Genomic DNA, 23,374 nt, shown 5'->3' on the forward strand with positions numbered 1-23,374 from the left:
AAGAGCAAAATATACATAGGCCTGCAGTGCATTCGGAAAGTATTCAGACCCCTTGACTTTTTCCACATTTTGTTATGTTACAGCCGTATTCTAAAATGGATTAAATCATTTTTTCCCCTCATCAATCTACACACAATACCCCATAAAGACAAAGTCAAAACAGGTTTTTATAAATTTTGGAAACTTTATGAGAAATACAAAAATTAAATACCTTATTTACATAAGTATTCAGACCCTTTTCTATGACCCTCGAAATTGAGCTCAGGTGCATCCTGTTTCCATTGATCATCCTTGAGATGTTTCTACAACTTGATTAGAGTCCACCTGTGGTAAATTCAATTGATTGGACATGATTTGGAGAGACACACACCTGTCTACATAAGGTCCCACAGTTGACAGTGCATGTCAGAGCAAAACCAAGCCATGAGGTCGAAGGAATTGTCTGTAGAGCTCCGAGACAGGATTGTGTGGAGGCACAGATCTGGGGAAGGGTACCAAAAATGTCTGCAGCATTGAAAGTCCCCAATAATACAGTGGCCTCCATCATACTTAAATGGAAGAAGTTTGGAACCACTAAGACTCTTCCTAGAGCTGGCCGCCCGGCCAAATTGAGCAATCGAGGGAGAAGGGCCTTGGTCAGGGGGGTGACCAAGAACCCAAAGGTAACTCTGACAGAGCTCCAGATTTCCTCTGTGGAGATGGGAGAACCTTCCAGAAGGACATCCATCTCTGCAGCACTCCACCAATCAGGCCTTTATGGTAGAGCGGCCAGACGGAAGCTACTTCCCAGGAAAAGGCACATGACAGCCCGCTTGGAGTTTGCCAATAGGCACCTAAAGGACTCGCAGACCATGAGAAACAAAATTCTCTGGTCTGATGAAACCAAGATTGATCTCTTTGGCCTGAATTCCAAGCATCACGTCTGGAGGAAACCAGGCACTGCTCATCACCTGGCCAATACCATCCCTATGGTGAACCATGGTGGTGGCAGCATCATGCTGTGGGGAGTTTTTCAGCCGCAGGGACTGGGAGACTAGTCAGGATCGAGGGAAAGATGAACGGAGCAAGGTACAGTGAGATCCTTTATAAAAACCTGCTCCAGAGCGCTCAGGACCACAGACTGGGGCGAAGGTTCTCCTTCAAACAGGACAACGACCCTAAGCACACAGCCAAGACAATGCAGGAGTGGCTTCGGGACAAGTCTCTGAATGTCCTTGAGTGGCCCAGCCAGAGCTCGGACTTGACACCGATCTGACATCTCTGAAGAGACCTGAAAATAGCTGTGCAGCGACACACCCCATCCAACCTGACAGAGCTTGAGAGGATCTGCAGAGAAGAATGGGAGAACCTCCCCAAATACAGGTGTACCAAGCGTCATACCCAATAACTATCGAGGCTGTAATCGCTGCTAAAGGTGCTTCAACAAACTGCTGAGTAAAGGGTCTGAATACGTTTTTAATTTTTTGCAAAAATGTCTAAGAATCTGTTTTGGCTTAGTCATTATGGATTATTATGTGTAGATTGATGAGGGGGGAAAAAAACATTTAATCCATTTTAGAATAAGGCTGTAATGCAACAACATGTGGAAAAAGTGAAGGGGTCTGAATACTTTCCGAATGTACTGTATATAACTGTTCATTATGGATTTTCATGACAAGTACTTTGGCATACGCTATGCAGTGCATATGAATTCACACTCGCTACTCTCAAACGCAAATTTCACACCATTGACGGGCGTCTCTCCGTGATATTGGCTGTACACAATTAAAGAACTATGACTAGTATGACATTGACACATTTGCCTGTGATAACAGTCTGTTAGATGGATTTTGACAGTTTTCACGCTGTCAGGGAGTTTTGCTTCTCTTCTCCCCCTTCTTTTTTGACTATGGCAACCAAATAATCTGTCACCAGGCCCTGCTAGCCGCATTCTACTTAAAAACCCAGACCACCTCTGTCAGAAAAGCAATTAAGTGTGAGGGTTTCATTTGAATTTAAATGAGATTATATTACAGTGGCATGAAAAGGGGGAGGAGGGTCACATCAGGATGAAGGGAACACGAGTACTCATCTTTATCTATCGCCCCAGCTCTGGGATTGTGGGAAAATACTCTAATACAGGGAGAGAGGGACATACAGTGTGAGTAGGCCTACCTGTGTGTATGTGTGTATGTGTGGGTGTGTCTGTCTTGACTGACAGTCTTGTGAACAGAAGAGCTGGGGATAACTAATATTAATATTGAAACAAACATAAGGTTGGGGTCAGAGAGGTGGGAAATTAACAATTATCTCTGCCTGGGATGAAAAACCAATACCAAGGCCTGTTCGGAGCAAATGTCAATCACATAACAATCATGACATTGTCATCTTTCAACCTGCATTGAAGTCTACACCTCCTCCTTCTCCCCACCCTTGACAGGTTACTACTCAGCAAATATTTATATACTAGTACCTACGTCATAATAAACCTTACTGTGCACCCAAAACGTCCCTATTGTCTGGACTTGGAACATGAAAGGCATTTTAGGTCTGTAAAGCCTATTGTCTGTCTCAATAATAGTATTTATTTACATGTTTGAAAAAAAAGTTGAAAAAAAAAGAAAATAAAGGGATTTTAGGGAGGCAAGTCAAACAAAGCCCAGGTTCTAGTACTGTAGCTGCAGTGCTCCAGTGGGTAAAGCCTGAGTGAGGGTTATGACTGTGTTTCATATAACGTTGTTCAATAACACTGTATTGTCTTCCCACTCTCTTTCTCTCCCCCTTTCCTTCTCCCTATGCCCATCTTCATCTCTCTGTTTATATCGCTCTCCCACACTTTTCCTCCATCTCTTCCCCCTCTGTGTCCGTCTCTTTCTTTCCCCCGCTCTTAGGCTCTGTGTCCTTGGATGGAGCAGCAGATGAACTGGGCATCGTGTTCATGGGTAAGTAAACTTTTCATTTGTGCAGTAAATCGCCCTTTTATTTTCTCTCAGCCAATCAGAAAATACCTTGCACAAAACACACAATCAAGCAAAACGCTTTGCTCACCTTGGAAAATATGAATGTGCTCTGGTCACCATGGAAACAGAGAGGTAACAAATTATATGTATTCTATCTGAATGGAAGCTAGTATTGTGCGCTAGCATGATGTAAGGGCTTATATGGCAACCAAAATAATGATCTCTGCAGTGTGCTTGACTGTACATTGTGTGTGTGTGTGGCATGTGTGTGTGCGTGTTTGCACGTGTCTATTTGCATTTATTAATGTCTGAGGATTTATTTAAGATGGCATTTACCGCTACATCCCTGGAGTGTATTCCTCGCTGCACACTTCTCATTTAAACGGTTGGAAATGTCACATGGGCATGAACGCCATGTTTAATACCATCAAGCGATACCCTAAATTCCAAACCAACACCTAGCAACCAAAAAAGTATTAAACAAATCAAAATATATTTTCTATTTGAGATTCTTCAAAAAGCCCCCCTTTGCTTTGATGACAGCTTGGGGGTAGAAGCTGTTAAGGAGCCTTTTGGACCTAGACTTGGCACTCCCGTACAACTTGCCGTGCGGTAGTAGAGAGAACAGTCTATGACTTGGGTGACTGGAGTCTTGAGCCTTCGTCTGACACCGCCTAGTAAATAGGTCCGGGATGGAAGGAAGCTTGTCCACAGTGATGTTCTGGGCCGTACGCACTACCCTCTGTAGCGCCTTACGGTCGGATGCCAAGCAGTTGCCATACCAGGCAGTGATGAAACCGGTTAGGATGCTCTCGATGGTGCAGCTGTATAACTTTTTGAGGATCTGGGGACCCATGCCAAATCTTTTCAGTCTCCTTAGGGGTAAAGGCGTTGTCGTGCCCTCTTCACAACTGTCTTGGTGTGTTTGGACCATGATAGTTTGTTGGTGATGTGGACACCAAGGAACTTGAAACTCTCGACCTGCACCACTACAGACCCGTCGATGTGAATGGGGGCGTGTTCGGCCCTCCTTTTCCTGTAGTTAATGATCAGCTCCTTTGTCTTGCTCACGTTGAGGGAGAGGTTGTTATCCTGGCACCACACTGCCAGGTCTCTGAGTTCCTCCCTATAGGCTGTCTCATCATTGTCGGTGATTAGGCCTACCATTGTTGTGTCGTCAGCAAACTTAATGATGATGTTGGAGTCATGCTTGGCCATGCAGTCGTGGGTGAACAGGGAGTACAGGAGGGGACTAAGCAGGCACCCCTGAGGGACCCACGTGTTGAGGATCAGCGTGGCAGATGTGTTTTTGCCTACCCTTACCACCTGGGAGAGGACCGACAGGAATTCCAGGATCCAGTTGCAGAGGGAGGTGTTTAGTTCCAGGGTCCTTAGCTTTGTGGGCACTATGGTATTGAATGCTGAGCTGTAGTCAATGAACAGCATTCTCACATAGGTGTTCCTTTTGTCCAGGTGGTAAAGGGCAGTGTGGAGTGCGATTGAGATTGCATCATCTGTGGATCTGTTGGGGCGGTATGAGAATTGGAGTGGGTCTAGAGTTTCCGGGATGATGGTGTGTATGTGAGCCATGAACAGCCTTTCAAAGCACCTTATGGCTATCGACGTGAGTGCTATGGGACGGTAGTCATTTAGGCAGGTTACCCTTGCTTTCTTGGGCACAGGGACTATGGTGGTCTGCTTGAAACATGTAGGTATTACAGACTGTCAGGGAGAGGTTGAAAATGTCAGTGAAGACACTTGCCAGTTGGTCCGCGCATGCTCTGAGTACATGTCCTGGTAATCCATCTGGCCCCGCGGCCTTGTGCATGTTGACCTGTTTAAAGGTCTTGCTCACATCGGCTACGGAGAGCGTGATCACACAGTCGTTTGGAACAGCTGGTCGTCCGGAACAGCATGCTTCAGTGTTGCTTGCCTCGAAGCGAGCATAAAATAAATTTAGCCCGTCTGGTAGGCTCGAGTCACTGGGCAGCTCGCCGCTGGGTTTCCCTTTGTAGTCCGTAATAGTTTGCAAGCCCTGCCACATCCGACGAGCATCAGAGCCGGTGTAGCAAGATTCAATCTTAGTCCTGTATTGACGCTTTGCCTGTTTGATGGTTCATCTGAGGGCAATGTGGGATTTCTTATATGCGTCCGGATTAGTGTCCCGCTCCATGAAAGCGGCAGCTCTATCCTTTAGCTCGGTGCGGATATTGCCTGTAATCCATGGCTTTTGGTTGGGATATGTATGTACGGTCACTGTGGGGACGACGTCGTTGATGCACTTATTGATGAAGCCGGTGACTGAGGTGGTATACTCCTCAGTGCCATTGGATGAATCCCGGAACATATTCCAGTCTGTGCTATCAAAACAGTCCTGTAGCGTAGCATCCGTGTCATCTGACCACTTCCGTATTGAGCGAGTCACTGGTACTTCCTGCTTTAGTTTTTGCTTGTAAGCAGGAATCAGGAGGATAGAATTATGGTCAGATTTGCCAAATGGAGGGCGAGGGAGAGCTTTGTATGCGTCTCTGTGTGTGGAGTAAAGGTGGTCTAGAGTTTTTTTTTTCTCTCTGGTTGCACATGTGACATAATGGTAGAAATGAGGTAAAACGGATTTAAGTTTGCCTGTGTTAAAGTCCCCGGCCACTAGGAGCGCCACTTCTGGATGAGCATTTTCTGGTTTGCTTATGGCCTTATACAGCTTGTTGAGTGTGGTCTTAGTGCCAGCATCGGTTTGTGGTGGTAAATAGACGGCTACGAAAAATATAGATGAAAACTCTCTTGGCAGATAATTTGGTCTACAGCTTATTCATGATTCGTGTTGCGAGCTGTAAAAAATATAGCTGTCCACATTTCTGAAACATAATTTTCAGTGCGCCATTGAATTGGCACCTTTCCCTGTATGTTGCTATGTGTATAATAGTGACGTTAACCAGCATATTGGTGTTGAGGACAATGTGGCAGAGGCAGCAGCGGAGTTAGGAGACGAGAAAACAGCCCTTGCCTTAATTGTGTAAGAAGATTTAGGAGAGAGGAAACCCCAACTTAATTAGGTCTACAATCAATAACCTAACTGTTAAATGTGCCTGGCTTTATAAATCATCAATATATCTACAGAAATAAGACAGATCCTGCTTCTGTTGCCTGTTTGAGTGTTTGTTTAATAGCCTACTGATTCCGTGAGCACCAAGCCTCATGCAACTGCAAAATGTCGGATAAAGCAATTTCACAAATCTGTCTGTTTTTTATATTTTCTATGCTGTAATAAAGGTTTTACAATTTCCCCACCAGTTAGAACAGACTCTCTGGTATTACTTATAATAGTAGTAGCCTTGTATAACCACCATCGAGCTGTATGCCTAAAAACGTATTATATTTAGTTTTAATACCGTAACTTACTATGCATGAAGCTATGCATGAAGACTCTTTAGTCATAAGAGTTCCACTTAGGCAACAGATATTTAGGAGACCTCATGAGCTGTCCTAACAGATAAGAGTTACCAGCAGGTGTCTCGATTATAGAAAAAGGCAGTTTGGAGTTGTTAAAGTAATGTTTTGATATTTCTATAACATCAACCCATAAATAATCTAGATCTACCTGCAACAGTATATTTTGCACTTTGACAATAATTTTACATGAGGCCTAATTCACACGATAAGCCTAAAATACTTATAACCACTAGGCTGATAAAGAATCAAATATTACTTTCGATTATTTCACTAACCTACATCATGTTATTTCAAGTTATCCCTTTGGAGTACATGCAAAAGTATGATTCAGGGCAATGCCTACCACATCATTCAACGTATCAGAATTGGTTAAATAACGTTAAGCATGCCAACATATAAGACAATAATTAATAGTAGGCAAAGTTATCATGTCAGGTGAAAATTATAGTTATCAAATGTTTTGCCATTGCAACATTTGATGTAGAGTCACATTCACCTTGGTTTCTGAAGCGTGCTGTAGAGTTCACAGCTGGCGATGCCTCATCTGTGGGTGTAAATCGTTCGGTAGCCTAACCTATTATTGGAATACAAAAGAAGCCATCCACCCGTGATGGGCTATAAGCAGGACAATAGACTTGTTGAGTTGATTTCTATTTTTAGGGACTAATGGATGTTTTAGGTATAGCTATACAAAATCCACGCTCTTAGGCCTACAGCTCCATACGAGGCTTAGTAGTCTACTAAGCCAAATGATGATAATTATTTTATTGATAATAATATGAATAATTGTAATAATAAGAAGAAGAAGGAACTAAAGGAGGAGGGTAGGAGGAGTGAGTGCTGCGTACTAATTACAGTATGTGTGTCAAACGTGATGTTAGATTACGAAAACAAATCTGACCATTTAGAACCCTGTTAACAACACAACAAATTCAATAATAGTACAGCCAAAATTAAAAACAGTTGCATGCATTCCTGATTGCAATTACTTTAGCTAACATGTTGCGGTTCATTTATTGTTTAATTATTCAAGGCTCCCTTTGTTATTTATTTTTTATAACTAAAACGCTTGAACAAAATTATCAGACCAAAGGTGAGGACACAACAGTTCACCTGACAAGACTAAAGTTTGACATTTCTAACTCAATATGACAGACCTGATTTGCCCTAAAGAAAATGCATCAACCCCCTACAAATACTGTATGTCCATTTATTATAATCCACATAATAATCAAAACAACCTTATAATAGGTCATGAGTTATATACTGTATATCCAATAGAAATAAGCATATACAGTATTTGTCCATCAACATCTTTGTGTTTCCGTTAATAAAATAATTATAAAAAAAGACTAGATGGAGTATATGTGGTTCAAATGAGCATTAACGGCAAGCACTGCGACTCACTGAAGCGTATCACAGCATGCCGCATGCTCTTCTGTGGTATGACTCAACTTTTAAATGATGAACCACTGCAGCAGGTTAGGATAATTAACATGGCAGGTTAGGAGAACTAACACAGCAGGTTAGGTGAATTAACGTAGGAGGTTAAGAGAATGAGGTTAAGGTTAGAAAAATGGTTAGGGTTAGGCTTAGCTACAACACTAGAGTTGTGAACAACTGTTGCCTCCGACACGACCACTAGATTGAGCTGTTGTAGGCCTACCTACTCCATCTAGCTACAACGTAAACGTAAACAAACCATCTCTGGCAACAAGTCATCAGTATCATAACACCGGCACCGGCCGTTTGTATCAATAAATCACTATCAGAAAACGTTTTGTGCCAGGAGTGTCATCAAGGCAAAGGGTGACTATTTGAAGAATCTCAAATATATTTTGATTTGTTTAACACTTTATTGCTTACTACATGATTCCATTTGTGTTATTTTATAGTTTTGATGTCTTCACTATTATTCTACAATGTAGAAAATAGTAAAAATAAAGAAAAACCCTTGAATGAGTAGGTGTGTCCAAACTTTTGACAGGTAGTGTATATTATGGTTTCTCTCAGCCGATATTTGGCTAAATATGACCGCTCACTCTTTCCTCACTTAGCACTAGTACTAATGTAGCCTACATTTTCCGATTTGGATGAGAATTGTGTTATGCTGTTGCTACTTCTGTGAATGTCTGAACATTGCATCCAAAAATAAACTGCTCACATTGACGCCATAACATTGTAAATGCTGTGTTTGTGCAAAATGTTTCGTAAAACTGTGTTGTTTACAGTAACTTACAAAGCAGCCAGTTATCTGTAAGTTACTAAAAAACAACTGATTTTTCAGCATGCTCTGCTGTAGGTGGATTTTTTTTTTAATGTTGTTAATATCTGTGTTTTTGCAGGTACATTGATTGATAGATTAATCGTATGCTACACAAAGATAAATAACATACATGTTCTAAACTAATCCAATCAGTTAGTTAGATTTTCTGCACCCTTTAATGAAATGGCTGTTCCAGTTTAAATGGCTTAGGAAGTAAACTCACAATGTTCCTAATCGTGACAGTCATTTTAATGTAGGTGAAGATATTCCAACTGTTGGATATCATAACTCTGGCTGGATTCCAATAGTAATTACACATCGCTTTGCAAACCAGCATAATGTGACTTGCAGCTAGGGTTGCAAAATTCTGATACCGTTCTCAGGTTTTCCAGAAATCCAGGTTGGAAGATTCCTCCAGGATTTCTGGACAACCTGTGAGTTTTTGGAAAATTACCAGAGTTTGTGGCCTGTAAACCATGAGTTTCAGGCAATTGTATAAGAGTCAAGCTCTCAAAATAAGGCCATATGAAATACATATTGTATTGTGTTAAAATAATTAATTTTAATGATAACATATTCACTTAGTGAAGGCCACAGGACTGAACATAGATGAATGCAACAACCATGTCTCTGTCACTAACAAATACAGTCATGGGTGGTAACTCTACAATTAATTTGAAATATAAGGCACTCTGGCAAATATGCAAAAAAGGTTTTACAGTAAGAATATGTTACCGCAAAATGACTACAGTAGCATTATTGGTATTGCAAATCAATTACAGTAACAGTATTGGATACAACAAAATATGGTATGGTAACATACTGTTCCTTTTTTTACAGTAACAGTATGTACACCCCGTGTTCAAGAATGGCCTTTTTCCCTTTATGTAGATTACAAGCTCTCATTTTTAGTTATTTGAAAATGAAATAATCTCCAAAATATCGCTATTTTTAAAACAAGCCATATAAATGTGGTTGCAATTTCAATTTAATTCACCTGGCCGCGACCAGCTGGCCGCGACCGGGAGACCCATTGGGCGGCGCACAACTGGCCCAGCGTCATCCAGGGTAGAGGAGGGAATGGCCGGCAGGGATGTAGCTCAGTTGGTAGACCATGGCGTTTGCATCGCCAGGGTTGTGGGTTTGATTCCCACGGGGGACCAGTATAAAAAATAAAAAATGTATGCACTAACTGTAAGTCGCTCTGGATAAGAGCGTCTGCTAAATGACTACATTTTTTTTTTTTTTATAACAAAAACATTATGGTTAAACTCAAATATACTAATTATTTTTTTTTATATATTTTTGAAAGAAAAGAGAAGAAAACAGTATAATCTTTGCAAATGATATCATAAATAGGACTAGTGGAGTTATGTCACACCTGTCACACTGCTCTATCCAAAATTACAAACAACTATTTGCAGAATTACCGCAAAAATGGAAGAGGCAAGTGAAAGGGGGAGAAAGTAAGGAACTTGTCTGTCGGCCCTGCATTAAAGACCAACATTTGTTAAAGAAAATTGTGATGAATAAACAAGTACACCAGTTTCATTTAATGATAGAAAACTTGACAGCTGTGCCATACAGATTGCAAAATAGTTGAGAAGAGATTTTCAATGTACTGATTCCATGGCATATGGTTTATGAACTGATACATAAAACAACGCCAGATTCAAAACTTAAGAGTTTTCTATTTAAATTATTATACAAAATTATTGCAACCAATAGAATGTTATATATATGGGGGTTACAATCATCCCAGAATCATTAGATAACTTGTTTTGGTACTGTCCATACAGTGCATTCGGAAAGTATTCAGACCCCTTTCCTTTTTCCACATTGTGTAACGTTATAGAATTATTCTAAAATGGATGTACTTTTTTTCCCCCCTCATCAATCAACACACAATACCCCATAATGACAAATAAAAAACAGAAATACCTTATTTATTTTGAGCCTTGCAAAAGTACTCATCCCCCTTGGCATTTTTCCTATTTTGTTGAATTACAACCTGTAATTTAAATGGATTTTTATTTGGATTTCATGTAATGGACATACACAAAATAGTCCAAATTGGTGAAGTTATACACTGCTCAAAAAAATAAAGGGAACACTTAAACAACACAATGTAACTCCAAGTCAATCACACTTCTGTGAAATCAAACTGTCCACTTACGAAGCAACACTGATTGACAATACATTTCACATGCTGTTGTGCAAATGGAACAGGTGGAAATTATAGGCAATTAGCAAGACACCTCCAATAAAGAAGTGGTTCTGCAGGTGGTGACCACAGACCACTTCTCAGTTCCTATGCTTCCTGGCTGATGTTTTGATCACTTTTGAATGCTGGCGGTGCTTTCACTCTAGTGGTAGCATGAGACGGAGTCTACAACCCACACAAGTGGCTCAGGTAGTGCAGCTCATCCAGGATGGCACATCAATGCGAGCTGTGGCAAGAAGGTTTGCTGTGTCTGTCAGCGTAGTGTCCAGAGCATGGAGGCGCTACCAGGAGACAGGCCAGTACATCAGGAGACATGGAGGAGGCTGTAGGAGGGCAACAACCCAGCAGCAGGACCGCTACCTCCGCCTTTGTGCAAGGAGGAGCAGGAGGAGCACTGCCAGAGCCCTGCAAAATGACCTCCAGCAGGCCACAGATGTGCATGTGTCTGCTCAAACGGTCAGAAACAGACTCCATGAGGGTGGTATGAGGGCCCGACGTCCACAGGTGGGGGTTGTGCTTACAGCCCAACACCGTGCAGGACGTTTGGCATTTGCCAGAGAACACCAAGATTGGCAAATTCGCCACTGGTGACCTGTGCTCTTCACAGATGAAAGCAGGTTCACACTGAGCACATGTGACAGACGTGACAGAGTTTGGAGACGCAGTGGAGAACGTTCTGCTGCCTGCAACATCCTCCAGCATGACCGGTTTGGCGGTGGGTCAGTCATGGTGTGGGGTGGCATTTATTTGGGGGGCCTCCATGTGCTCGCCAGAGGTAGCCTGACTGCCATTAGGTACCGAGATGAGATCCTCAGACCCCTTGTGAGACCATATGCTGGTGCGGTTGGCCCTGGGTTCCTCCTAATGCAAGAAAATGCTAGACCTCATGTGGCTGGAGTGTGTCAGCAGTTCCTGCAAGAGGAAGGCATTGATGCTATGGACTGGCCCACCCGTTCCCCAGACCTGAATCCAATTGAGCACATCTGGGACATCATGTCTCACTCCATCCACCAACGCCACATTGCACCACAGACTGTCCAGGAGTTGGCGGATGCTTTAGTCCAGGTCTGGGAGGAGATCCCTCAGGAGACCATCCGCCACCTGATCAGGAGCATGCCCAGGTGGCGTAGGGAGGTCATACAGGCACGTGGAGGCCACACACACTACTGAGCCTCATGTTGACTTGTTTTAAGGACATTACATCAAAGTTGGATCAGCCTGTAGTGTGGTTTTCCACTTTAATTTTGAGGGTGACTCCAAATCCAGACCTCCATGGGTTGATACATTTGATTTCCATTGATAATTTTTGTGTGATTTTGTTGTCAGCACATTCAACTATGTAAAGAAAAAAGTATTTAATAAGATTATTTCCTTGATTCAGATCTAGGATGTGTTGTTTAAGTGTTCCCTTTATTTTTTTGAGCAGTGTATGAAAAAAATAACTTGTTTCAAAAAATTCAAAAACATAAATAATGAAAAAGTGGTGCGTGCATATGTATTCACCCCCTTTGCTATGACGCCCCTAAATAAGATCTGGTGCAACCAATTACCTTCAAAAGTCACATAATTAGTTAAATAAAGTCCACCTGTGTGCAATCTAAGTGTCACATGATCTCAGTATATATACACCTGTTCTGAAAGGCCCCAGAGTTTGCAACACCACTAAGTAAGGGGCAAAACCAAGCAAGCGGCACCATGAAGACCAAGGAGCTCTCCAAACAGGTCAGGGACAAAGTTGTGGAGAAGTACAGATCAGGATTGTGAAATAAAAAAATATCTGAAACTTTGAACATCCCACGGAGCACCATTAAATCCATTATTAAAAAACTGAACGAATTTGGCACCAAAAGAGGGCCGCCCACCAAAACTCACGGACCAGGCAAGGAGGGCATTAATGAGAGAGGCAACAAAGAGACCACATGTAACCCTGAAGTAGCTGCAAAGCTCCACAGTGGAGATTGGAGTATCTGTCCATAGGACCACTTTAAGCCATACACTCCACAGAGCTGGGCTTTACGGAAGAGTGGCCAGAAAAAAAACCATTGCTTAAAGAAGAAAATAGGCAAACACGTTTGGTGTTCGCCAAAAGGCATGTGGGAGACTCCCCAAACATATGGAAGAAGGTAATCTGGTCAGATGAGACTATAACTGAGCTTTTTGGCCATCAAGGAAAACGCTATGTCTGGCGCAAACACAACACCTCTCCTCACCCCGAGAACACCATCCCCACAGTGAAGCATGGTGGTGGCAGCATCATGCTGTGGGGATGTTTTTCATCGGCAGGGACTGGGAAACTGGTCAGAATTGAAGGAATGATGGATGGCGCTAAATACAAGGAAATTCTTGAGGGAAACCAGTTGCAGTCTTCCAGAGATTTGAGACTGGGACGGAGGTTCACCTTCCAGCAGGACAATGACCCTAAGCATACTGCTAAAGCAACACTCGAGTGGTTTAAGGGGAAACATTTAAATGTCTTGGAATGGCCTAGTCAAAGCCCAGACCTCAATCCAATTGAGAATCTGTGGTATGACTTAAAGATTGCTGTACACCAGCAGAACCCATCCAACTAGAAGGAGCTGGAGCAGTTTTGCTTTGAAGAATGCGCAAATATCCCAGTGGCTAGATGTGTAATTGCTGCAAAAGGTGGCTCTACATAGTATTGACTTTGGGGGGGTGAATAATTATGCACGCTCAAGTTTTCTGTTTTTTTGTCTTATTTCTTTTTTGTTTCACGATAAAAAATATTTTGCAACTTCAAAGTGGTAGGCATGTTGTGTAAATCAAATAATACAAACCCCCAAAAAATCTATTTTAATTCCAGGTTGTAAGGCAACAAAATAGAAAAAATGCCAAGGGGGTGAATACTTTCGCAAGCCATTGTAGGTTGGAATCATTAAAACTTGTTTTTCAACCACTCCACAAATGTCTTGTTAACAAACGATAGTTTTGGCATGTCGGTTAGGATATCTACTTTGTGCATGACACAAGTACTTTTTCCAGCAATTGTTTACAGAGAGATTTTTTCACTTATAATTCACTGTATCACCATTCCAGTGGGTCAGCAGTTTACATACACTAAGTTGACTGTGGCTTTAAACAGCTTGGAAAATTCCAGAAAATGATGTCATGGCTTTAGAAACTTCTGATAGGCTAATTGACATAATTTGAGTCCATTGGAGGTGTACTTGTGGATGTATTTCAAGGCCTACCTTCAAACTCAGTGACTCTTTGCTTGACATCATGGGAAAATCAAAATAAATCAGCCAAGACCTCAGAAAAAAATTGTAGATCTCCACAAGTCTGGTTCATCCTTGGGAGCAATTTCCAAAAGCCTGAAGTTACCACGTTCATCTGTACAAACAATAGTATGCAAGTATAAACACCATGGGACCACACAGCCATCATTCTGCTCAGGAAGGAGATGCGTTCTGTCTTCCAGAGATAAGCGTGCTTTGGTGCGAAAAGTGCAAATCAATCCCAGAACAACAGCAAAGGACCTTGTGAAGATGTTGGAGGAAACAGGTACAAAAGTATCTATATCCACAGTAAAACGAGTCCTATATCGACATAACCTGAAAGGCCGCTCAGCAAGGAAGAAGCCACTGCTCCAAAACCACCATAAAAAAACAGACTACGGTTTGCAACTGCACATGGGGACAAAGATCGTACTTTTTGGAGAAATGTCCTCTTGTCTGATGAAACAGAAATAGAACTGTTTGGCCATAATGACCATCATTATGTTTGGAGGAAAAGGGGGTAGCTTGCAAGCCGAAGAACACCATCCCAACCGTGAAGCACGGGGGTGGCAGCATCATGCTGTGGGGGTGCTTTGATGCAGGAGGGACTGGTGCACTTCACAAAATAGATGGCATCATGAGGAAGGAAAATTCTGTGGATATATTGAAGCAACATCTCAAGACATCAGTCAGGAAGTTAAAGCTTGGTCGCAAATGGGTCTTCCAAATGGACAATGACCCCAAGCATACTTCCAAAGTTGTGGCAAAATGGCTTAAAGACGACAAAGTCAAGGTATTGGAGTGGCCATCACAAAGCCATGACCTCAATCCTATAGAAAATGTGTGGGCAGAACTGAAAAAGCGTGTGCAAGCAATGAGGCCTACAAACCTGACTCAGTTACACCATCTCTGTCAGGAGGAAATGGCCAAAATTCACCCAACTTCTTGTGGGAAGCTTGTGGAAGGCTTCCCGAAAACGTTTGAACCAAGTTAAACAATTTAAAGGCAATGCTACCAAATACTAATTGAGTGTATGTAAACTTCTGACCCACTGGGAATGTGATGAACAAAATAAAAGCAATAAATCATTCTCTCTACTATTATTCTGACATTTCACATTCCTAAAATAAAGTGGTGATCCTAACTGACCTAAGACAGGGAATTGTTACTAGGATTAAATATCAGGAATTGTGAAAAACTGAGTTTAAATGTATTTGGCTAAGGTGTATGTAAACTTCCGACTTCAACTGTATATATTTACAGAAAAATATATTTGGGGGATTGGAAATGATGCAGACAATTACATTGATAGATGCCACAATCTATCTGCAATATCTTTTTATAATTTTTTTAATACCTGATAATTATCAATATAAACAAACGTCATTACCATCACAATAAACTTTTCAGAATTAAAACAGGAGGCTATAGGCGTTATGTAATTGGCTGTACAGTCAATGTTATTCAACACTGCTAATAAAAGAGTACCCATATAGAAATGGGTAATTGTTTACAAGTTGCTAGTTATCCCATAAAACCATCACCAAAAAACACATATTTTAATCTCCTTTGGAGTCTGGCAGCGCAACAAATCAAACGGCGAAACAAAGTGCTCTGCAGAGTGTTGCAAACTATTTGTCAGTGAGAATTGTTATTGGCTCCTTGACCTGTCGCTAGAAGTTGCTAGATTATGCTTTGCCGTTACCGCGACAATATCACCGCAGCAATTTCCTTGCTGTGGCACAGCTGCTGTCCCTGACGAACCGTTTTTGCCACCTCTCCCGCTGTACACCACCTCCCCTTGTGCTTCTCCTGTGTGTACGCCATTGCTCTGATTTCTGTTACACAGAAAGCTTCTCCCGATCTTGTTTGCGGCAGAGTTGTGTGGGAAAAGTAGCAAAATTCTATCAAAACCATAGAAACCCTCGTTGTTAAACCTCCCCAAAGGCATTACTGAAAATACTATTTTACCAAAACAATTACCAGGAGGTGTCTGACAACTCACTAAATATAGTGACAAAGATACTAAATTGGCAAAACTGGCTCCGCACGTGCCAGCAAAAAGGTTCTTCCAGGAACTCTTTGCTACATTGAAACATTCAAGGTTCCTCCAAGGACCCCTCAACTAACCAAAGGTGCAAATATGAACCCATTAACTGCAATGGTTCCATGAGTAACTCTAGGAATCTCTATTGTTCTTCGAGTCACCCCTAATTCTAAGAGTGTGCAATATAGTGTCCACATCACCAATAAACTATCATGGTCCAAACACACCAATACAGTCGTGAAGAGGGCACGACAACGCCTATTCCCCCTCAAGAGACTGAAAAGATTTAGCATGGGTCCTCAGATCTCAAAAAGTTATACAGCTGCACCATCGAGAGCATCCTGACTGGTTGCATCACCGCCTGGTATGGCAACTGCTCAGCCTCCGACCGCAAGTCGCTACAGAGGGTACTGTGTACAGCCCAGTGCCTCACTGGGGCCAAGCTTCCTGCCATCCAGGACCTCTATACCAGGCGGTGTCAGAGGAAGGCCCTAAAAATTGCCAAAGACACCAGCCACCATAGTCATAGACTGTTCTCTCTGCTACCGCACGGCAAGTGGTACCGGAGAGCCAAGTCTAGGTCTAAAAGGCTTCTTAACAGCTTTTACCCCCAAGCCATAATATTGCTGAACAGCTAATCAAATGGCTACCCAGACTATTTGACCACCCCTTTTTATACGCTGCTGCTACTCGCTGTTTATTATCTATGCATAGTCACTTTACCCCTACCTACATGTACATATTACCTCAATTACCTCGACTAACCTGTACCCCCGCATATTGACTCAGTACCTGTACCCCCTTTATATGAACTTGTTATTGTTATTTTATTGTTGCTCTTTTATTTTTTACTTTAGTTTATTAAGTAAATATTTTTCTTAACTCTTATTTTTCTTAAAACTGCATCGTTGTTAAGGGCTTGGATGTAAGCATTTCATTTGATATGCACGTCTTACAGAGAGTGGATTTAACAAGGTTTTTCACGAAACCGACTATTACTATTGTGTGTGTTACTAGCGAGTATATCGAGTGTTGCTTTAACAGTACTATTTTGCCTGTGTCTCTGCAGAAATGGTACTCTACATGCATGGAGTCACTCCTGAGTGGCGCAGTGGTCTAAGGCACTGCATCGCAGTGCTAACTGTGCCACTAGAGATCCTGGTTCGAATCCAGGCTCTGTCGCAGCCGGCCGCGACCGGGAGACTCATGGGCGGCGCACAATTGGCCCAGCGTCGTCCAGGGTAGGGGAGGGAATGGCCGGCAGGGATGTAGCTCAGTTGATAGAGCATGGCGTTTGCAACGCCAGGGTTGTGGGTTCAATTCCCACGGGGGGGCAGTATAAAAAAATATGTATTCACTAACTGTAAGTCGCTCTGGATAAGAGCGTCTGCTAAATGACTAAAATGTAATGTAAATGTACACTACCAGTCAAAACTTTGGACACACCTACTCATTCAAGGGTTTTTCTTTATTTGTACTATTTTCTACATTGTAGAATAATATTGAAGACATCAAAACTATGAAATAACACATATGGAATCATGTACTAACCAAAAAAGTGTTAAAACAAATTTTCAAATAGATTCTTCAAATAGCCACCTTTTGCCTTGATGACAGTTTTGCACACTCTTGGCATTCTCTCAACCAGCTTCACCTGGAATGCTTTTCCGACAGTCTTGAAGGAGTTTCCACATATGCTGAGCAATTGTTGGCTGCTTTTCCTTCACTCTGCCGTCCGACTTATCCCAAACCATCTCAATTGGGTTGAGGTCGGGGGATTAGGGAGGCTAGTTCATCTGATGCAGCACTCCATCACTCTCCTTCTTGGTAAAATAGCCCTTACACAGCCTGGAGGTGTGTTGGGTCATTGTCCTGTTGAAAAACAAATGATAGTCCCAAAAAGCCCAAACCAGATGGGATGGTGTATTGCTGCTGAATGCTGTGGTAGCCATGCTGGTTAAGTGTGCCTTGAATTGTAAATAAATCACAGACAGTGTCACCAGCAAAGCACCCCCACACCATAACAACTCCTCCTCCATGCTTTACGGTGGGAAATACACATGCGGAGATCATCTGTTCACCCACACCGCGTCTCACAAAGACACAGCGGTTTGTAGCAAAAAACTCAAATTTGGACTCCAGACCAAGGACAAATGTCCACCGGTCTAATGTCCATTGCTCGTGTTTCTTGGCCCAAGCAGGTCTCTTCTTATTATTGGTGTCCTTTAGTAGTGGTTTATTTGCAGCAATTTGACCATGAAGGCCTGATTCACACAGTCCCCTCTGAACAGTTGATGTTGAGATGTGTCTGTTACTTTTATTTGGATAAATTTATTATGAACTTATCCTATGCAGCAGAGGTAACTCTGGGTCTTCCATTCCCGTGGCGGTCCTCATGAGAGCCAGTTTCATCGTAGCGCTTGATGGTTTTTGCGACTGCACTTGAAGAAACTTTCAAAGTTCTTGAAATGTTCCGGATTGACTGACCTTCATGTCTTAAAGTAATGATGGACTGCCATTTCTCTTTGCTTATTTGAGCTGTTCTTGCCATAATATGGACTTTTACCAAATAGGGCTATCTTCTGTATACCCCCCTACCTTGTCACAACACAACTGATTGGCTCAAACGCATTAAGAAGGAAATACATTCCACAAATTAACTTTTAAGAAGGCACACCTGTTAATTGAAATGCATTCCAGGTGACTACCTTATGAAGCTGGTTGAGAGAAGCCAAGAGTGTGCAAAGCTCATCAAGGCAAAGGGTGGCTATTTGAAGAATCTCAAATATAAAATATATTTTGATTTGTTTAACACTTGTTTGGTTACTACATGATTCCATATGTGTTATTTCATAGTTTTGATGTCTTCACTATTATTCTACAATGTAAAATATAGTAAAAATAAAGAAAAACCCTTGAATGAGTAGGTGTGTCCAAACTTTTGACTGGTAGTGTATATACAGAGCTTGGCTTTAACATCATATTTATCTGCCTGTGTCTCCACAGAGAGCCGTGAGACTTACCAGAGAAAGGTGCTGTCCATCTTCAGCATTGCCTCAGGGATCTGTTTTCTCGGAGTGGCATGCATGGCTCTCTATCGCCGCATCAAGTGAGTGATGGTCACACTGGGTAGCTAAGTATGCCCCCAAACAACGGATGGAGAATTGTATCATCATGGGACATTATCATAGTAAACCACAGGTGCAGCCCTGGTGTAAAAGGATGTACTGAGCTTATGTTTATATAATGTACTTAGAAATATGACAAAAGAGAGCATTCTTGATTCAAAATGTATGTTTAATCAAAGTAATGTACTCATCCTCAACAGTAACCATAGGTAAAGGCTGATGCACTATATCAGACTTTATCTGCAGTTTGTTGATTTTTTTAAACATGGAATCATGGTTTGTAAACTGCTGTTAACACAAGTGCAGTTGGAAACAAGTGCCTGTCTTTTACAGTCAATTCACTTTGCCACTACTTTGATGCCAAAATCTCCCCTCGTGGGGTTTCTTCCGAACAGCATGGAAAACAGCATGTTGGTGGTAGTCTGTTCAGCACAGTGTTACTGTAAAGCTGCCTTGACATGTTAGTCTTCACCTATCCAGCAGCATGTTAGCATGGAGTTTCTAACCCAGAGGCGCTTGGGAAACAGACCAGGCCGGGTTTGAGAAGTCAATGAGAGAAGTTAAATATTCTTCCTTAGTTGTTAATTTTCTCGAAATCTAAAGGCACAACCTAGATTCAAACCAATGTCTTAAATAACTGACACATTTTCATTTTTGTCAAAAACAGCTTTATATCGAAGGAGTGCTTTTGATTTGACGGCGCGAGATGGCCGTTAGAACCAATGACACGTTTCTGCGCATGAGCTTAGCTAGCCAACGTCGCGATGGGATGGCCTACAAGTGTGATCTGGGATTTCTATTGGCGAAGCAGTTTCTGCGTATCTTCATACTGTACTGTCTTTGGTGTTACTGTTAAACTGCTTCGCAAGAGATTTCCTCTCCAGGTTATCACAAAGCCGCATTGCAGGAATTTGCATGGATCTTACACGGTTTACTGGTTTGGCCAGTGACGTGAACGGGCAGAAGCTCTTGAGGGAAGAGCGCCCTTCTCAAATGTAACAGTAATCTGCGCCACTCAGTCATGTTGTCAACAAGGCAGCAAGGTGCATCATCCAGAAACATAAATCCCTTTTCCATAAAATATATGTTTGAATTTTCAAACTAGTTACCATTGGGAAGGCAGATAAAGCATTTTTATCAAATGCAATCACTTTTGCATTTGAAAACACAGAATCCTACTCATTACTCCACGTGCTTAATATAGCCTAGGCTACGTAACTTTTGTTTTGAGCCGACTTCGCCGTGGGCTTTGAATGGGGCACCTGGCTCGTGCCCGGGAGGCTGCCCGGTTCCAAAACAAATATAATCACTTTTTCAATGTAATATTTCAAAGGCATAATTACATGTATTTAAGTATTTCTTTGTTGTAGTGGGGACAGTAACATTTAAAATGTTTAATGAGGCTTTGTTCACATATAATTTGCGCATGAAGGTGTCTGTAGTAGAAAATACATAGCAAAAACGAGTGTAGCCGTTAATAAATGCATTTCTATATCTTCCAAAACCTTTTAAGCACTGGTGAAGAAGTCGAAAGATGGTGGCACAGTGCCTTAGAAATAGTGCCCCCTGTCAGTCAAATAGTGTTTATATACATCATTGGATTATACTAAACTCAGGTTGCAAAATCTGTAGTTGCCAACAATCAAATGGCTCTTGCCTTCTCCTTCCATAAACAAATGACTGATTTCGGTTTGTTTGGTTGCTCAAAGTTACAATCTGAATCCACCATTATACTATAATGAACAAAAATATCAACGCAACATATAACAATTTCAAAGATTTTACTGAGTTACAGTTCAGTACAGTATCAGTCAATTGAAATCAATTCATTAGGCCCTAATTTATGGGCAGGGGCGCAGCCATGGGTGGGCCTGGGAGGGCATAGGCCCACCCACTGGGGAGTCAGGCCGAGCCAATCAGAATATTGTTCCCCCCACAAAAGGGCATTATTACAGACAGAAATACTCCCCCTCCCCCCTCCTCCCTTCTCTGATGATTCCGCAGGTGAAGAAGCCGGATGTGGAGGTCCTGGGCTGGAGTAGTTACACATGGTCTGCGGTTCTGAGGCTGGTTGGACGTACAGCCAAATCTCTAAAATGTTGTTGGCTGCGGTTTATGGTAGAGAAATTAATGTTCAATTCTCTGGCAACAGCTCTATGCCAATTGCACGCTCTCTCAAAACTTCAGAGATATGTGGCATTGTGTTGTGTGACAAAACTGCACATTTTAGAGTGGCCTTTTATTGTCCCCAGCACAAGGTGCACCTGTGTAATGATCATGCTTTTTAATCAGCTTCTTGATATGCCACACCTATCAGGTGGATGAATTATCTTGGCAAAGGAGATATGCTCACTAAAAGGGATGTAAACAAATTAGGCTGTGCACAATCAAAAGCTTAGCCGTTCTCCCCCGGTGTCTTGCTTTTGGCAAACACTAAACACTAGAACCGCTAAAGCAGTCATTTTGTCTATTTAACAAGTCTATATAACACACTGTCGGTGTTTGAATCTTAATATTACCAACAGAACTGGAGTTATAACTAGTTTTAGGAGGGCATGTCATTTTTGAATGGTTTTCCCCTGTTGCCCCTCCTTCTCCCAACAGTAGGGCCTGTTCCACTCCTTCTTCCGACAGTTCAAAGTGCAGTGCCCAGCTGTTAATCACCCTGATAATTGCCTTGAAACTTAACCTAAAACATACAAAACTCATTTCACACATATAACAACAGATGAAATAAATTAAGTATGATGGGGAGAATGGGTGAGTTGATGAGTGAGGGGAAGCGAACTATGCATAATTATGTAATCACCAATTGTGAATTAAGAACAGGGATGGCCATTCTATTGTATTGATCCGTTCTAATTGTAATTTTAAAATGATATGTACCCTACAGCGGTGCTGAAGAATGACAAGACAACAGAACACAATAAAGATACAATTATGCACTACATCCAAACAAAGGTAAACTATATATACAAAAGTATGTGGACACCCCTTCAAATTAGTGGATTCGGCTATTTCAGCCACACCCGTTGCTGACAGGTGTATAAAATCGAGCACACAGCCATGCAATCTCCATAGACAAACATTGGCAGTAGAATGGCCCATACTGAAGAGCTCAGTGACTTTCAATGTGGCACCGTCATAGGATGCCACCTTTCCAACAAGTCAGCTCGTCAAATTTCTGCCTTGCTATAGCTGTAAGAGCTGTTATTGTGAAGTGGAAACATCTAGGAGCAACAATGGCTCAGCCGCGAAGTGGTAGGCCACGCAAGCTCACAGAATGTGACCACCGAGTGCTGAAGCGCATTGCGCATAAAAATCGTCTGTCCTCGGTTGCAACACTCGCTACCGAGTTCCAAACTGCCTCTGGAAGCAACGTCAGCACAAGAACTGTTCGTCGGGAGCTTCATGAAATGGGTTTCCATGGCCGAGCAGCCGCACACAAGCCTAAGATCACCACGTGCAATGCCAAGCGTCAGCTGGAGTGGTGTAAAGCTCGCCGCCATTGGACTCTGGAGCAGTGAAAACGTGTTCTCTGGAGTGATGACGCTTCACCAACTGGCAGTCCAACGGAAGAATCTGGGTTTAGCTGATGCCAGAAGAACGCTACCTGCCCCAATGCATAGTGCCAACTGTAAAGTTTGGTGGAAGAGGAATAATGGTCTTGGGCTGTTATTTATGGTTAGGGCTAGGCCCCTTAGTTCCAGTTAAGGGAAATTTTAACGCTACAGCATGCAATGAAAATCTAGACGACTATGTGCTTCCAACTTTGTGGCAACGGTTTGGGGAAGGCCCTTTCCTGTTTCAGCATGACAATGCCCCCGTGCACAAAGCAAGGTCCATACAGAAACTTGACTGGCCTGCACAGAGACCTGACCTCAACCCCATCGAACACCTTTGGGATGAATTTGAACACCGACTGCGAGCCAGGCCTAATCGCCCAGCATCAGTGCCGGAACTCACTAATGCTCTTGTGGTTGAATCGAAGCATGTCCCCTCAGCAATGTTCCAACATCTAGTGGAAAGCCTTCCCAGAAGAGTGGATGCTGTTATAGCAGCAAAGAGGGGACCAACTCCTTAT

At 42.3% G+C, this 23,374-nt stretch overlaps 1 protein-coding gene across 1 annotated transcript in view; it reads left to right on the plus strand.

The window, feature by feature from the left end:
• Positions 1-23,374, plus strand: part of LOC121547935 (pro-neuregulin-3, membrane-bound isoform-like) — a 472,942-nt gene that overhangs the window by 361,590 nt on the left and 87,978 nt on the right. Inside the window, exons 4-5 of the mRNA XM_041859343.2 lie at positions 2,871-2,921; positions 19,169-19,271. Of these exons, the coding sequence (XP_041715277.2) occupies positions 2,871-2,921; positions 19,169-19,271 (154 nt within the window). The remainder of the gene's footprint in view (positions 1-2,870; positions 2,922-19,168; positions 19,272-23,374) is intronic.

Source organism: Coregonus clupeaformis, chromosome 31, assembly GCF_020615455.1.
Source record: "Coregonus clupeaformis isolate EN_2021a chromosome 31, ASM2061545v1, whole genome shotgun sequence".
In the NCBI taxonomy this organism is placed as follows: domain Eukaryota; kingdom Metazoa; phylum Chordata; class Actinopteri; order Salmoniformes; family Salmonidae; genus Coregonus; species Coregonus clupeaformis.